The 14,071-nt window shown below is 44.9% G+C and overlaps 1 protein-coding gene across 1 annotated transcript in view; it reads left to right on the top strand.

Annotated features, from left to right (window-relative positions):
* The first annotated feature begins 3,450 nt into the window (after positions 1-3,450).
* sgsm1a (small G protein signaling modulator 1a) overlaps positions 3,451-14,071 on the top strand; it is a 104,139-nt gene continuing 93,518 nt past the window's right edge. The window contains exons 1-2 of the mRNA XM_068006063.1: positions 3,451-3,495; positions 3,655-3,698. Of these exons, the coding sequence (XP_067862164.1) occupies positions 3,477-3,495; positions 3,655-3,698 (63 nt within the window). The 5' untranslated portion in view covers positions 3,451-3,476. The remainder of the gene's footprint in view (positions 3,496-3,654; positions 3,699-14,071) is intronic.

The following is a 14,071-nucleotide window of genomic DNA, read 5'->3' as shown; positions in this document are numbered from 1 at the left end:
GGATATAGTGATACTTTATTATCTTCACACAAGGATCAAGCATGCAAGTGTCTAAGCAGTAGTTAACAGTCCAGAACAAGAATTATATTACCCATTCCGTTCTGGGTAGAGAGTGTGTCAGCTTCTCGCAATCTCTTCTACTTTCTTTCTCTTCTTCTGAATGAGAGCTGGCAATTTATACATGGAATTAACCCCTAGACCCCTTTCTCACTGCAGCAAAATACATCCAATCAAGTATTTCCCAAAACAAGATGTATTTGTCCAGGTGGAACAGGACCTTGTAACCCCCTTATCTCTCCTTGTACTTAGAACAGTGTTTCACAGTCCCTGCAGTTGATAAATCACCCTATAGGCCTCGAAAGTGACAAGGGATGGCTAGCTTCAGCATTCCAGTGTGTCTAAAGCAGTGAGAGTTACTGTTATGTTCCTCCCTTAGTTTGTAACAACAAGATTCTAATGGCTTTCTGGCTGCAGATGCAGTACGTTAATTTAAAAGCAGTCTATGTTATAGTGCAATACCTTCAGCTAAAGCTTTGACTAATTAACCCTTTTCGAGCCAAGTTCCCCTTAATACCTTAACCTATATCTCCTTACACTCCGTAACATCACCCACCTCCACCCCTGCCTCAGCCCATTTGCTATTGAGACCCTCACCTTTGCCTTTGTCACCTCCATACTCAGCTATTCCAATGCTCTCTTGGCCGATTTCTCATCCGCTACCCTCCAGAAATGTCAACTCATCCAAAACTCTGCTGCTTGCATCCTGTTCATTCATCACCCCTGTTTTCACTGATGTGCACTGGCTCCTGGTCCGCCAGTGCCTCCTCCAATTTAAAGTTCTCATCCTCCATCTGTTTTCGCCTCCGTGATCTGCTTTGGGATATCTTGCAATAATAACAACAACTCGCATTCATATAGTGCCTTTAACACTGAAAAACGCTGCAGAGGCTTATTCAGAAAAATGGAGAAATTAGGAGGGCTAACCAAAAGCTTGGTCAAAGAGGTGGATTTTAAGGGAGGGGGCCTTAAAGGATGAAAGGCGGAGGGGGCTAGGAAGAGAATTCCAGAGCGTGGGACCTAGACGGCTGAAGGCACAGCTGCCAATATCGAGGCAAATTGAGGGGGATGGACAAGAGGCCAGATTCAAGGAATGGAGAGTTTTTTTTATTATTTGTTCATGGGGTGTGGACGTTGCTGGAGAGGCCAGCATTTATTGCCCATCCATAATTGCCCTTGAACCGCTGCAGTCCGAGTGGTGAAGATTCTCCCACAGTGCTGTTAGGCAGGGAGTTCCAGGATTTTGACCCAGCGACGATGAAGGAATGGCGATATATTTCCAAGTCGGGATGCTGTGTGACTTGGAGGGGAACGTGCAGGTGGTATTGTTCCCATGTGCCTGCTGCCCTTGTCCTTCTAGGTGGTAGAGGTCACGGGTTTGGGAGGTGCTGTCAAAGAAGCCTTGGTGAGTTGCTGCAGTGCACCCTGTACATGGTACACACTGCAGCCACTGTGCGCCGGTGGTGAAGGGAGTGAATGTTTAGGGTGGTGGATGGGGTGCCAATCAAGCGGGCTGCTTTGTCCTGGATGGTGTCGAGCTTCTTGAGTGTTGTTGGAGCTGCACTCATCCAGGCAAGTGGAGAGTATTCCATCACACTCCTGACTTGTGCCTTGTAGATGGTGGAAAGGCTTTGGGGAGTCAGGAGGTGAGTCACTCGCCGCAGAATACCCAGCCTCTGACCTGCTCTTGTAGCCACAGTATTTATGTGGCTGGTCCAGTTAAGTTTCTGGTCAATGGTGACCCCCAGGATGTTGATGGTGGGGGATTCGGCGATGGTAATGCTGTTGAATGTCAAGGGGAGGTGGTTAGACTCTTGTTGGAGATGGTCATTGCCTGGCACTTGTCTGGCGTGAATGTTACTTGCCACTTATCAGCCCAAGCCTGGATGTTGTCCAGGTCTTGCTGCATGCGGGCATGGACTGTTTCATTATCTGAGGGGTTGCGAATGGAACTGAACACTGTGCACTCATCAGTGAACATCCCCATTTCTGACCTTATGATGGAGGGAAGGTCATTGATGATGCAGCTGAAGATGGTTGGGCCTAGGACACTGCCCTGAGGAACTCCTGCAGCAATGTCCTGGGGCTGAGATGATTGACCTCCAACAACCACTACCATCTTCCTTTGTGCTAGGTATGACTCCAGCCATTGGAGAATTTTCCCCCTGATTCCCATTGACTTCAATTTTACTCAGGCTCCTTGGTGCCACACTCGGTCAAATGCTGCTTTGATGTCAAGGGCAGTCACTCTCACCTCACCTCTGGAATTCAGCTCTTTTGTCCATGTTTGGACCAAGGCTGTAATGAGGTCTGGAGCTGAGTGGTCCTGGCGGAACCCAAACTGAGCATCGGTGAGCAGGTTATTGGTGAGTAAGTGCCGCTTGATAGCACTGTCGACGACACCTTCCATCACTTTGCTGATGATTGAGAGTAGACCGATGGGATGGTAATTGGCCGGATTGGATTTGTCCTGCTTTTTGTGGACAGGACATACCTGGGCAATTTTCCACATTGTCGGGTAGATGCCAGTGTTGTAGCTGTACTGGAACAGTTTGGCTAGAGGCGCGGCTAGTTCTGGAGCACAAGTCTTCAGCACTACAGCCGGGATGTTGTCGGGATCCATAGCCTTTGGTGTATCCAGTGCACACAGCCGTTTCTTGATATCACATGGAGTGAATCGAATTGGCTGAAGACTGGCTTCTGTGATGGTGGGGATATCGGGAGGAGGCCGAGATGGATCATCCAATCTGGCTGAAGATGGCTGAAGAGTTGGAGGGCTGGGCGTGGGTGGGGGTTCTTTGTAGAGGTGGAAGAGGTTACAGGGATGGGGGGGGGGGGGGGGGGGGGGTTGAGTCTAAGAGGGGATTTAAACAGGAGGACCATTTTAAATTTGAAGTTTTGGGGGATCAGGAGGCAATGTTGGTCAGCAAGGACAGAGATGAGGGGTGAGCGGGACTTGGCGCAAGATGGGAGACAGGTAGCAGAGTTTTGGGATGAGATGAAGTTACGGAAGTTGGAGGATAGGATGCTGGCCGGGAGAACATTGGGATAATTGAGTCTGGAGGCGACAAAGACATGGATGAGAGCTGCAGCGGCAGATAAGCTGAGACAGGGGTGGAGGCAGACGGTCTTGCACTGAAGGTGCTGCATAAAATGCAAATTGTTACTGAATGATCCATTGCTTAATTTAACAAAAAAAAACCAAACCATTCTAACAGCAAGGGCGATTAAAATTAGGTCGCGATTAAAAAAAGACAGTGTCGCTTTAAATCTGGGGCTCGCATGCCTGCGATGCCGAAGCTGTCAATCAAGCGGCTACGTCTCGTAGGGGGTGCTGACGTCACGTGAGGCTAGCTGTCAGTCAAACAGCCCGGCGCTGCAGTTCTTGCAAAGGAAGCGGGTAGTGTACCTGCTGGAACATGGCGACAGCTACAGCAGGTAGGAGGGAGGGAGGGGGGGGGGGAGTCAGATGTCTTTAACAATAATGCAGCAATCAAGCTTCCTTTCAAAAAAAAAATTAAACATTTTGCAAATTGTGATTCTCTGTTTAATTGCTTTTATGTTTTTTTTTAAAAAAAATCTTTCCTATTGCATTAGAGGCAGAGATGCGTCAGAGGTTGCTGCGTACAGTCAAGAAGGAGGTGAGTAGGTTTGTGTACATTGCAATAAAATGCAATCCCCACGTCGTGAATCGGAGCCTCAGTGAGGAGCAGACTGTTTGCATTTTAACAGCTGACACCACGATCACTGTTAATGGACCACTATAGTCAGGCAGCCTTTGGCATCACTGACAAGGAGCGTTTGCATTGTTATTGCCTTGCAATTGCCAATCTTTTATACTTACATAAATATATATATATATATATATAAATATAAGTGCATTGTGAAACAATGAGTATTACCGCTATTAATCACATTTGTGAATTTAGTTTTATATTAATTTGAAGAGTTTATTTGAAGGGGGTAGTGGTAATTATTTTACCTGGTTTATTTTAAAGTGCAGTTTTTCCCCCGTGCATTTTAAATATAATCTCATGGATTTTACAGGACGGGTCAACTTAGTTGATCGATTTGGGAAATTGACACGGTCGCCTGTGCCCCGAGTCAGACGCTCCATGGGAGATAGTTAAAAATTCGCATTATTAAGATGGGAGGGAGGGAGATCTGGGTGGAGAATCGCATGAATAAAGATGGTATTTTAAAATGTTATATATGTGGCTCTCTGCAGCATTACTGGCAGAGAGCAGTGTTAGTTAAAGCTCTGGATAGGAACATGTCACTTGTTTGTCCTGGATGTGGGCAGTGGGGACATCGGAGGATTTAGGGGAGGGGGGAGAGGAGTTCTGTTTGAGCCTGTAGCCCGTATCAAATTATAATGTTAATGTAAGATTAAATAGTTTGTACTTGGTGTGATATTAAAAGGAATAAGCATGTTGCGAAGCCCAGAATCTCATTCTGCCTGTCAATTTAAATGGTTTGATTTGGCCAAAATTAAATTTAGCCTTTAAAATGTTTGATCTTTTTGACCAGAATTGTGCTTTTTTATTTTCTGTAGAATGTATGTGTGTTATGAAGAGCAACGGGCGATTGTAGCCCTTCACTGGGTCTGATCTTAAACCACTTATAAAGGTTTGGGGACATCAGGGGTAGTTCCAGGATTTGGAGTGGGGAAGGGTAGGCACATAACTGATGCCAAAAAAAGGTGGAGAATTTGTGTCCCCCCCACTTCTCTTCACCTCCCCGCCCCCCCCCTCCCCCCATGGTTCCGCCCATGATATAAATCATGCCCCTAGTATCTTCAGGATATATTCTGTTCGTACCATCTGGTTAAGTTAATTAAATAATGGGGCATTCTATGTGGCTTCGTGTATCAGTTGCTGTGTAGCTGGAGGCTGGGAGATGTGGGTTTGGAAGAATAAATGGTGAAACGAATTTTCAGGAGATAAGCAATTAGAATGCTATGAGGTCTCATCAGCGTGGATTACAAAAAGCATTTTGATGGAAAATGTTATCACAGTGAATTACAGTTGTGCGATGTTACCAAATGTCATTAGTAATGGTGGGATTGCTGATAAAATAACGGTGTGAGAAAGAGCATGATTCAGGAGAAGTGTGTGCAAATGCAGCCTTGTCATTCAGTGACAGCCTTTCATCTGAGGAGCCTTAGATATCGATTGGAGGGAAATTCTTTGGTTGTTTCTCTCAGTTTGGAGATGGTGAACATTGAATCGGGGAAGGTTTAAACCTCTCAATGCCGCCTTTAGCTGTTGGTCTGCCTTTCCTCCCTCTCCCAATAGTTAAACTGACCAGCAGTTATTTTTTAGTGGGGTGGTGGAGCACGAAGAGACGAAGGAACCCTTGAGCTGTCGACCAGCTGGGATGCTGATTGCCACAATGATGTTGTCAACACAGGATGGGCGGTGGTACTTTTTGGACTGACATGCAAGGTTGTCATGGGGCATTATCATGGTATCCAAGGTCTCTCCAACCTGTAGCAGTTGTGCATTCCATTCACTCAGATTTCTCGGTGTCTATAAACACAACTGGCTGGTACCTCACTCAAAATTCCAATTGTGGTACTGTTTTAAACTAGCAACACTACTCTACACCTCTTTACAGATACAGAATTGGGTTGTTGTGTCTAACACATTTGTTTTTTGTTGTTAGTGCCACGGAGAGTTAATAATTGGCTTTTAACTCCTTGGGTATCAGTTTGACTTTGTGGTAGCGCATCTGAGTCAGAAGGTTGTGGGTTCAAGCCCTCGCTAAAACTTGAGTACCTAACTCAAGCTGGCACTTCAGTACAGTACTGAGGGAGTGCTGCGCTGTCGAAGGTACTGTCTTTTGGCCGAGATGTTCGACCAAGGCCTCTTCAGGTGGACAGAAAAGATCTCATTGCATTTATTAAAGAGCAGGCAGTTCTCCTGGTGCCTTGGCCAACATTTCACCCCTCATTGAACACCACCAAAAAAGGTTAACTGATCAGTCATCTCATCGCTGTTTGTGGGATCTTCCTGTGCACAAATTGGCACCCCCACATTGACCTAAAATGTAACTGTGACTTCATTTTAAAAGTAATCCTTTAACTGCGAAGCACTTTGAGAGATCCTGAGGGCACGAAAGGCACTTGATAAAGTTCGGTCTTTCATGTGTATTATTTTTCTTGGCAATTTTCTCCTCTTCTCTGCCTCTCCTGAAAATATTGACTCCTTTGTCCTGTGGGGCCATGGGCACTTCAGTACCATGTTGACGCAGTCCTTAGTTACATGTGAACCTTGATGGTGAGTGTCGGCCGACTAGCTGCATGTGTAAAACATCACAGGCTTTATTTTCCCTTCTCTAATCTAGAGGCAGTGAGACCAGTTGTAGTGCCTCTACTCCTCCTGCTAACCTGAGATCTTTCAGGTCTGTATGTCTCGGCTACTCAAATGAGGCATTTAAGGAGAAGCTAGTTAAGTACACAAGGGAGAAAGGAGTAGAAGGATTATGCTGATAGGGTGAGATGTAGTAGGGTGGGGCATAAACCAGTTGGGCCGAATGGCCTGTTTCTGTGCTGTCAATTCTATGTACTCACCGGTTAAACCTTCTGAGCCATTGCGAGAAGCAACTCATGCGCGTAATGTAATTTTTGAGAAGTGACTCTTCATAATATAGGAAGCACCATAGACCATGAACATGGAATGTGTTGCACTGGTGATAATTTGTTCTGCTTGCAGGCTCCTCTCATCTGCTTGTAATGGTAAAGCTTTACAGTTCATTAGAAACCAGGATAAGGGACCTTGAACCATCAGAAATTACTTATTGATGGAGGTTGTGGCCGTTTGTTTCTTGCTGCCAGTCGAACAGGTTCTGCAGCAACATGCATTTTGATGGCAGCGTTTGGGTGTGGCAGGGTTTACGGGATGAATGTAATTTACAGTGATTGCTGGCAGGATCATCATTTGCATATTAGATGGCACTGGTTGAATCTCTCCTCTAGGGCTGTCGTCAAATTGCTGATCCAGGTGGATCCAGGAATGATTCCAGCTTCACCTCAGATCCGATCAGCGTGGATTCTACCGCTCAGCTATGATTGTACGGCGAGGACCTACTCTGTAGGCAGTTATAATTGTTATATCCCATAATATCAAGACCTAGTGGGTGAAGGGAAATTGCTGCCACTGTGTTATGATTAAGATGTTTATTAAACCCTCTAGATTTACAGTTAATGGTACGAGTGATGCATTGAATGTTAATCTTTTCTGTCATGTTTGATTTTACTGTGCGGGTTCTTTGATGAGCAACATTATTCCTTGTGTTCTGACAGTTATGCTGCATGTTTATTTGAAATGCAGATGTTATCTCCATCTACAGGCAAGTGCCTGGGTTGATGCTCTGCTGCTTATTTGTACTTACAATTGGTCTCAGTCAGTCATATTCGTCAATAAATCTGCTCACTTCCCCTGATTGTACAGCTTGTAAAACACACCAACAGGGGAAATGAGGAGAAATGTTTTCACACAGTGTTGTTACAATGTGGAATGCACTACCTGAAAGGGTATAGGAAGCAGTAGGAACTTTCAAAAGGCAATTGGACATGCACTTGAAGAGGACTAATTTGCAGGGTTACGGGAACAAAGCTGGGGATTAGGTCTAAATTGGACAGCTCTTTCAAAGAGCCGGCACAGGCACGACGGGCTGAATGGCCTCCTTCTGTACTGTGACATTCCATGCGGGGGGTGGGGGGTTCACAGCCGAGCCCGAACCTGCCCCCACCCACCCATCATCCACACGTCTCTCCAGCAAAGGCCACTCAATAACAGGAACCTGTTCTACTCTCCCCCCCCCCCAACAGCTTGGGGATTACATGGAATTACATAGAATGTACAGCACAAAAACAGGCCATTCCCAACAGGTCCATGGTGGTGTTTTGTAGCCGGCTTGCTATCCACTCTGCTACTTGTCCCCTGATTTTAGTCATGACTCTATTATGCGGTGCCTTATCGAAGGCCTTTTGAAAATCCAAATATATTACATCTACTGCATTACCCTTTTCTACCCTTTCTGTTACTTCTTCAAAAAAGACAATAAGGTTGGTCAAGCATGACCTTCCATTTTGAAATCTGTGCTGACTATTCTTTATTATATTTTCAGTTTTTAGATGTTTTTCTATTACATCTTTGACTAAGGATTCCATTATCTTTCCTACCACCGACACTTGTTAATTGTATCCATATGATTTATATCAATTATTGTTAATTGTATTCAGGTGGTGCTTTTCAATTGGGGCTCTCTTGTATTCATTTATATGAGAGCTTATCTAGGGTGTGGAGTGGGTATTGTGGATCTCTGTGAATAAAGGCTTGGAAGCAACTGAAGACCAGGCTCTAGTATTCTATCCTTCACTACCTGGCTATCCAATTTATTACAACATTAAGCTAATTGGTCTATAGTTCCCTGGACTGGTTCCATCTCCCTTTTTAAATATCGCAAATCACATTTACTGTCCGCCAGTCCTCTGGCATTATTCCCTTTCCTAATGAATTTTTATATATATGTAACAGTGCCTCTGCTATCTCTTCCCTAAGTTCTTTTAATATACGCGGATGTAATCCATCCAGACCAGGGGTTTTATCCTCTCTCAGTTTAACGAGTTTATCAATTATCTCCCCACTTTCTATCTTAAATGTCTTTATATCTTTTTTGAGCTCATCTTCTAATGCCATGCCCACCATGTTAGTGTCCCTGGTAAATACTGAGGCAGAGTAATTATTTAATATTTCTGTTATTTCGCTGTCATCACCTGTGAGTTTATCGTGTGTATCTTTAGTGGCCCTATCCCTGTCCTGATTTTTCTTTTGTTATTTATGTGTCTGTAGAATAATATTTTTTTGAAATGTTGTGTATATTTCCTCAGACAATGGGAAGATGTCTAGGAGAAGCTGTAGAGTTGGCTTGCTACAAGGCAATAACTGAACTAAGGATGTTTCGATTTTTTAAACCTCAAGGGTGAAGTTGACTTGAGTAGCTAATGTAATCACAGGGACTCTGAGATTGTATTGCAGCTCGCGATGTACTTCTGCGGAACTGGTTTTCCAAAAATAATTTCTTAACTTCAAATCTTTTGAGCATTAGTGCTGCCAATTCTCCTGTTAACTGCTGTCAGTACCGCTGCTGAATTTGCTTCTAATGTGACTGGAAGAGAGGTTTGATGGGATCTCCTCACATCATCAGAAGGGATTCTTTTACTGCGAAGCTGAAATTTGTATGTCACCTAGCCGGCCTATACAAATGCTAGTCTTTATGCACGTGCTTCATTTATTTTGTATCCAACTCTTAAAACTAATTTGTTCACGTATTTCCCTACCTTCCCCCATGCTCTCCTCCTTCCTGCCTTCTCTGCTTAATGTCTTGGTGTGAGTATGTTGCCCAAGTGGTTGTTACTATGAGAGCTGGCAGGCTGTCTGACGAAGATTGGGACATCGAAGCTGAACCCCTATGAGCAGGAGGTTAGTGATCAGCAGTGGGGACCTTGGCTGATGTTCCTTCCTTCCCCAGTTCAAGGGGGTGCTTATGCCAATTGACACGGACCCCATTGCTGCTCCAGGTGAGATCGTCCAACTCAATGCGGATGATGGCTTAAACCCTGTGTTGTTCCTGCTCTGTATGATTCCACATGGTGCATTTATCCACTCAACTATCAAAGTCCCTTTTAGCATCGTGCTCCAATCATTGGCCGCATTTGATGAGCAGCCTTGTGCTGTAGTTCCTGCCCCCGGAACACTGGAGATCTGCTCAACTCAGAGCTCGGTTATCACTGATTCTGTGACTAAACCAGTATAGCAGCAGGGGTTATTATTTGTTTCTGATGCCTCCACAGTTGAATATGCTGCTGACACTCACCATCGAGACTATCAAATGAAAGAATGGGCAGCTGGATGAAGTAATGAAAAATCCCTGGTGTCCATGGAAGCATGCTTCAGAACACGTCAGAGCCTCCAAGGCAGAAGAAGAATTTTTTAAAAAAGGAACTGATTTTTAAATTGTTAATGTTCACTTTGAGATGGTTCCCTTGCTGAGCTGAGGGTTGGCAGTGTGCTTCAGGGAGTTAAAGGACTCTCTGTGCTCCGTCTCTGCGTCTCGCTGTGACTTTTTGTATTCCTCGCTGCCCATTCTTCAGTTAATAGCCTTGATGGTGAGTGTCAGCAGTTTGTTATTTGACTGGGAGCCGTCCGACCCCGAGTCTGATCCTCTCCTCCCTCACCGTCCGTACTACATACTTTGCCCCGCAGGGACGCTGAAAGAATCAGAAGTGGGTTCCTTGGCTGACTTCCCTGGTCCATGGGCGCTGAAGTCAGTCGTAGCCCCGGCTCAACAGCAACTACTTGCATTTATGTAGCGCCTTTAACGTAGTAAAACATCCCAAGGCGCTTCACAGGAGCGTTATCAAACAAAAATTTGACTCCGAGCCACATAAGGAGATCAAGAAGCTTGGTCATACAGGTAGGTTTTAAGGGAGCGTCTTAAAGGAGGAGAGAGAGGTGGAGAGATGTAGGGAGAGAATTCTCAGATAAGCTAACTCCAAACTGGGATTGATCTTGGGATCTTGCTGATCTGTGTAGCTCATTAATTGACACAGGGGGTTGTGCCGTTAGCTACTGAACCACTGGGTCTGAAACGACTTTTCCTTCGGTATCTGCAGCCAATACTTTGACCCCTTCCAGGACTGTATTTTCCCCACCCCCCCTCGCACCGAGTGATGCTGAGGCCAATTGTGGCATTTGAATTGCTGTTCCAGTTGAGATCAGCTAACATCTCCCACTGCTGGACAGAGACTGTGGCGTCTACCTGCGGGGGCAGGTGGAAATCTTTTTGTGAAGGGTCGGGGAGATAATGGGGAAAGGGGTGACAATGTATTTCCTAGCTGCCAGCCAGCAAGGGTCTGTGGGCAGGTGCATTCCCCCCCCCTCTGAACCCCCATATCCTGCTGTTGGTAATAAGTACAGGCAGTGCCAAGTTGAAATGGCACGGGAATAAATGACAGAAACAGGCCCACAGGCTTTTACTGAAGAGTGAGCCAAGGAATTGGATTGAAATATTCGTGTTTTGCAGCTTAAATGCAGGTCAGGCAAGGTTCCATCTAAATGAGACTACAAAAAGTTATTAATGAGGCACTTAGAGAAGCAGGATTTTAATTTATGATTTTCATTGTTTTGCTAAGTGGCAGTCTTGTCAAGAATTGCAGCTTAAAAACAGGTACTGGGATACAATTCCACGCATGCAAGACACGCCCTGGTACACCAGCCAAGTGGCTGTTTCTTCTTGTATTGCCCGAGGAGTAAGTGTTGGCACACTATTCAACCTAGAGGGGCATCACCACCGAGTCCGATCCTGTCCTTCACTCGATACCCACACAAGTGCATTTCCAGCAGGGCGTCAGTGGATAGCGATCGTTACTGGGAACCTTGGCTGACGGGTTCTTTTTACTCCTCACTCACCCATAGGCGCCCAGTCGAGATCCCCTTATTTAAATGGAAAAGAATTCTTTTAAACCACGTCTATTCTAAACTGAGTGCTTCACAAAGTTCCACTAATTTTATATTTTTGCTTCACAGCTAACTTATCTCCCACTTGCACCATCGTCCATGTGCGGCTTGTAATAAATTCACATCATGCCGATGCCTTAAAGTGTCACGTCTGAAAACAGACTGCCATTGGCAGTGTGCTGTATAAATGTACTGAATCTGTCCGTTCTTTTCCCCATACCCCACCTTTCCTGAAGGTGTTGTTGATTCATTCCTGGTTTACGGGTAGACTCTTGGTCACTCTCCTCTACTTCACCAATGTGGCCGTTATTTGTGTGTGAGCTGAGACCATGAGCGTCAACAGGCTATCCGACTGTGGTGGTGACGGGTTGAGCCCGATCCTGTTGTCACTTGAGGTACAAATACCCTTGAGGTAGGGGTTGCCGATCCGTGATCCGAAGGAGAGGGACCCCCTCGCTGTTTGCTTCCCCCTGCCCTCTGTAACCAGCGGAGCTAACTTGGCTGAGATCAGCTTTTTTAATAAAAAGGTGAAACTCTTTGTTCCGGTTATATTTCATTAACCTGGTAAGTTTGTAATTACAATAGATTCTCCATGTCCTCTGGGTGAAAGGGCAGGCAGTTGTCTTGCTCTGTTAACACTGTCAATGCCCATTTTTACGACTGCATGTAGTGACGCCACTATTTCCAGCCAGAATAGAGATGATTGGGTAATTTCCCCGTCAGTCACGCCTGGAGACCGCACTGCTGTAAGTGACTGGGATTGATTTTACACACATAATTTGTATTATGTAACTCTCCTCCACTCACTGCATTTTGCTGGAGAAATTGCCCTGCTTTTATCAGGAGATGTTGCTGTAGATTCGGCCATGAGTTCTATTCGCTGTAGTTCATAGAGGCTCTGTTTAAATAGACTCTGTAGACTGTTTGTTGTAGTGCGCTATTTAAATAAACTCTGTTTGCTGAGTAAATAGACTTTGCTGTAAAATAGACTGTTTGCTGTGAGTCCTGCTGTACGTCCTGCCCTGCCTCCAACTCATTGGCTGACACAGTGGTGTCAATAGACACTCCGCATTTTAACTGCCCATTAGGAGGGTACAGTCCTGACCTCCCTTCAACTTGGAACATAGCTGAGTCCTTTAACATGCAGCAGTATAGAAAGCATTAACTTTAATTCAGTGGCGGAGAGTTAATCATGGGACCTACTGAGGCTGAGCTGTGGAGTTTCTGGGCAGGGGACAGGAGAGATTTTTTAAGACAATGGTCTTCCAGCTGGAAGATAAAACTATAGACCAATTACAGCCTGGAGCCATCAGCGGCCCATTTCCCCTTTTTGGCCCTTGGGAGAACTGTGCTAGGGAAAATGTTGGAATCTTCAATTAAAGATTAAATTAGTAAATATCTAGATGAAGAGAAAGTAATTAGAAGCAGCTAACATGGATTTCAGAAAGGAAGATCATGCTTGACAAACCTGATTGAGGAGATGACACATATGGTGCATGAGGGAAATGCAGCGGATATGGTGTACATGGACCTTCAGAAAGTCCTTGACAAGGTACCACACATGAGACTATTGGAGATGATTAAGGGATGTGGAACTAGATGAGGCATAACAAATTGGATTAAAAACTGGTTAGAAGGGAGGAACAGAGAGCAAGAGTTAAGATAGATTCTCAGAGTAGTTGGAAGTGGGGGGTGGTGTCCCACAGGGTTCTGTTTTGGCACCACTTCGATTTACTGTGTCGATGAATGATTTGGCTAGAGGGAGTGGCATCCAAATTTACAGATGATAGTAAAATAGGAGGCATGGGACCAAACAAAGCGGCAAAGGGATTTAAAATGGAATGGGCAAAAAAGTGGTGCGTGGAATTTAATGTCAGTAAGTATGAGGTGATACATTTTGGTTTAAGAGAAAAGTGAAAACTATACTATGAGTAGAGAAAGATTGGATGATGTGGAAGGGCAGGAGATGTAATTGTGAATCTATATAAACCCTTAATAAATTGGAATGCTGTGTGCAGTTTTGGGCTCCACACTATAGGAAGGATGTTGGGGCAATAGGGAGGGTACAGGACAGGTGTACTTAGATGCTGCCTGGTCTGAGGAAATACTAAATGAAGAAAGATTTGAAAAATTGGGTCTGTTTTCATTTAGAATAGAGAAGAATAAGGGGCGATTTAATAGAGGTGCTTAAAATTACACAGCGATGGGTCAGAGTAGAGAGAAACAGACTGTTTCCGCTGATTGAGTGTTCTAGAGTGAGGTGACATAGACATGGGATTGAATGTAAGAGATTTAGGACAGAGAGCAGGAGAAACCTTATTACACAGGGGGTTCTGAGGCTGTGGAATGCAGTACCAAAGGTAGTTACTGAAGCAGAGACCATGTCGACATTTAAGAATTGTTTAGATAGGTGGTTGAAGGAAAGGGGGATATGAGAACAGGGTGGGCCCATGGGATTAGGATTGTTGCTTGTGTGGAAGGTAAACACC

The sequence above is a fragment of the Heptranchias perlo genome, chromosome 25, assembly GCF_035084215.1.
Source record: "Heptranchias perlo isolate sHepPer1 chromosome 25, sHepPer1.hap1, whole genome shotgun sequence".
Taxonomy (NCBI): domain Eukaryota; kingdom Metazoa; phylum Chordata; class Chondrichthyes; order Hexanchiformes; family Hexanchidae; genus Heptranchias; species Heptranchias perlo.
Note: the sequence above shows the minus strand (reverse complement) of the source record. Positions and strands in the feature narration are given on the sequence as shown.